The 2,243-nt window shown below is 62.8% G+C and overlaps 1 protein-coding gene across 1 annotated transcript in view; it reads right to left on the bottom strand.

The window, feature by feature from the left end:
• The window catches only part of ACVRL1 (activin A receptor type II-like 1), a 5,817-nt gene extending 3,871 nt beyond the window's left edge, over nt 1-1,946 (bottom strand). The window contains exons 1-2 of the mRNA XM_010146777.1: nt 1,880-1,946; nt 275-499 (exon numbers count right to left, since the gene is read on the bottom strand). Coding sequence (XP_010145079.1) covers nt 275-499; nt 1,880-1,946 — 292 coding nt within the window. The remainder of the gene's footprint in view (nt 1-274; nt 500-1,879) is intronic.
• Between the last annotated feature and the right edge of the window lie 297 nt (nt 1,947-2,243).

Here is a 2,243-nt window from a genome sequence, read left to right as displayed (position 1 = left end):
GGTGGTTGGGGGTGGATCTGGGGAGATTGGAGGTCTTGGTGGTTGGGATTGGACTGGGAGGGGTGGCTTTGCACTGGGGTCAGCCCCATGGATGGCAACTCTGCAGGCACAGCCCGAGAAGGGACACCTGAGGGCATCTCGCTGGCCCTGTCCTACCTGGGTGACCCTCGAGGTGTGGAGTGAGGAGGATCTGGAGACCCAACCACATCTCCAGCCATGTGGGCAGCTCTGTCCCTCTCCCCCCGACTCCTCGAAGGGGGCTGTGCCCCTGTACCTTGCAGGAAGATCTCCAGCTCGGCGTTGCACATGCTGGAGTCGCAGCACATCATGCCGTACTGCTCCGTCACGGGCGTGCGGCAGTTCTCCAGGATGTTCTGGGAGAAGCAGCCCCTGTGCTGGGTGATGGTCCCCTCCTCCTTCCTCTTGCTGACGAAGCACACCTTGCCCGTGCAGGTGGGCAGGCTGCAGTGCGGCACGTCGCAGGCACACAGCAGCTCGTCTGCGGACACGGGGAGGGGATGCATTGTGCCATGGGGCCACCCTGCTGCCCGGCCCAGGGCACGCTGGTGGCTTTGGGGACAGTGACATCTATCCTAAAGACTCTTGAGCCAAATTTCAAGAGCGTTCAGCCTGGGGCCACCATGGTTCGGGTTGTGGGTGCTCAGCACAGAGACGCCCATCCTGAGACCTTCTGGAAAATCACTTGCTCCCAGCCGGGATGCAAGTGCCAGCCCCAAAGCTGGGGGTCATTTGTCCCTGTGCCCCCAGAAGGGCAGCAGAGAGGCTGTGCATCCAGCCCCACTAGCTGGGATTAACTGGGATGCACTGGTTCACAATGCACAGGCTCACATCCTGCCCAGGGTGTCCCAGGGGACATGGGAACAACCCACTCCAGGGTTGTCCGTGGGAGCTGGGTCCCGGGAGCCATTATGGGACCAAAAACCCCAAACTCATCCGGTGCCTCCCCAGCGGGCACTGCCAGGATGCATCATCTCAGGAGGCGAGTGTCAAACTGAGGCCTTTCCTGGAGCTGTTCCCAAGGGCCCTGAAGGCGCTTCCCCACGCTGCGGTGCCAGAGCAGCACAGAGGGCGGCCACGCTCCCAACCTCCCGATTTAGCTCTGCCCTTTTGCGAAGAAAATATCCCTCCTGGAATCAGGGAGTTCAGCGCGAGGGCAGCCAGCCAGACGGCAGCGAGGGGACGGACAGAGAGCGGCACAGAGGGGACGGATGCCTGTGACCAGTCCCCCTCCTATGCCTGTTGCCCCTCTGCCCCAAAGACTTCCCAGGCCATGGCGTGGTGATGGGGCCAGTAAGCCCCAGGGGTTGGTGGCCCCATGGCCAGGATCGGGACCTGGTGGGGACTCTTCCCCCTGCCCAGCTCTACTGGTCCTCCCCGGCACAGCCACGCTGCTTCGGCCCTCCCTGCACAAGCCCACAGCCTGGATCTGTCTCCAGGTCACCCTGGGGACCCCCTGGGATCACGAGCAGCTCATCCCTGTCCCCCACCCTCAGCACTATCACCCCTGGGAAAAACCACGTTCTAAAGCATGTGCATGCAAGCCTTTTTCCCGTCTCCCCTCGGGTGACGTCAAAGCACTTGATGAACCGTAATTAATTAAGCTGAGATCCTCTCTGGGAAGCAGGTCATCGTCCCAAAGGGGAGAAGCCCCTCGCTGGGGACGGTGCGGGTCCCCGAGGAGTCCTGCCTCCCTCGGTGCTCGCTCCAGACGAGCTTCAACGAGCTGCCCTCCGCTGTGGTTTATTTTGAGCAGAGCAAGGGATGGCATTCCCAGGGAGCCAAGGGTTTATTTTACCTCCCCCCAACCGTGCGTGACGCAGAGCGTCGGCCACCTTCACCGCATCGTTTTGGCACTCACCGGCTGCGAAGCCGAGGGAAAGGGTCATCAGTGCCAGCACCGCCCGGCCGCAGGCTCCGCACGGCATCTTCCTGCGGAGAGCAGAGGGGGTGAGAGGCAGCCCCCCACAACCCCCACAGCCCTCAGCCACCCAAAAGCTCGTCACCAGGTCGTGGGGCAGCCACAGGGGCTTTGGGAAGGAACTGGGGGGCCATGATGAGTGGTGGAGGCCATCGGGGAGGGAGAGGATTGGCAGAGGTAGGATGTTCTCGGCTCCGGACGTCCCGGGTACAGCCCTTCCTGACAGCTCATCCCCGGGACCTCCCGAGCTCGGAGGACCTCCAGACCGCGGCGTGGGACACTGCACACAGCTCCATGGCACTTG

This window comes from Eurypyga helias, unplaced genomic scaffold, assembly GCF_000690775.1.
Source record: "Eurypyga helias isolate BGI_N326 unplaced genomic scaffold, ASM69077v1 scaffold18092, whole genome shotgun sequence".
NCBI classification, from domain to species: domain Eukaryota; kingdom Metazoa; phylum Chordata; class Aves; order Eurypygiformes; family Eurypygidae; genus Eurypyga; species Eurypyga helias.
This window is presented reverse-complemented; position numbering and strand designations above follow the sequence as displayed.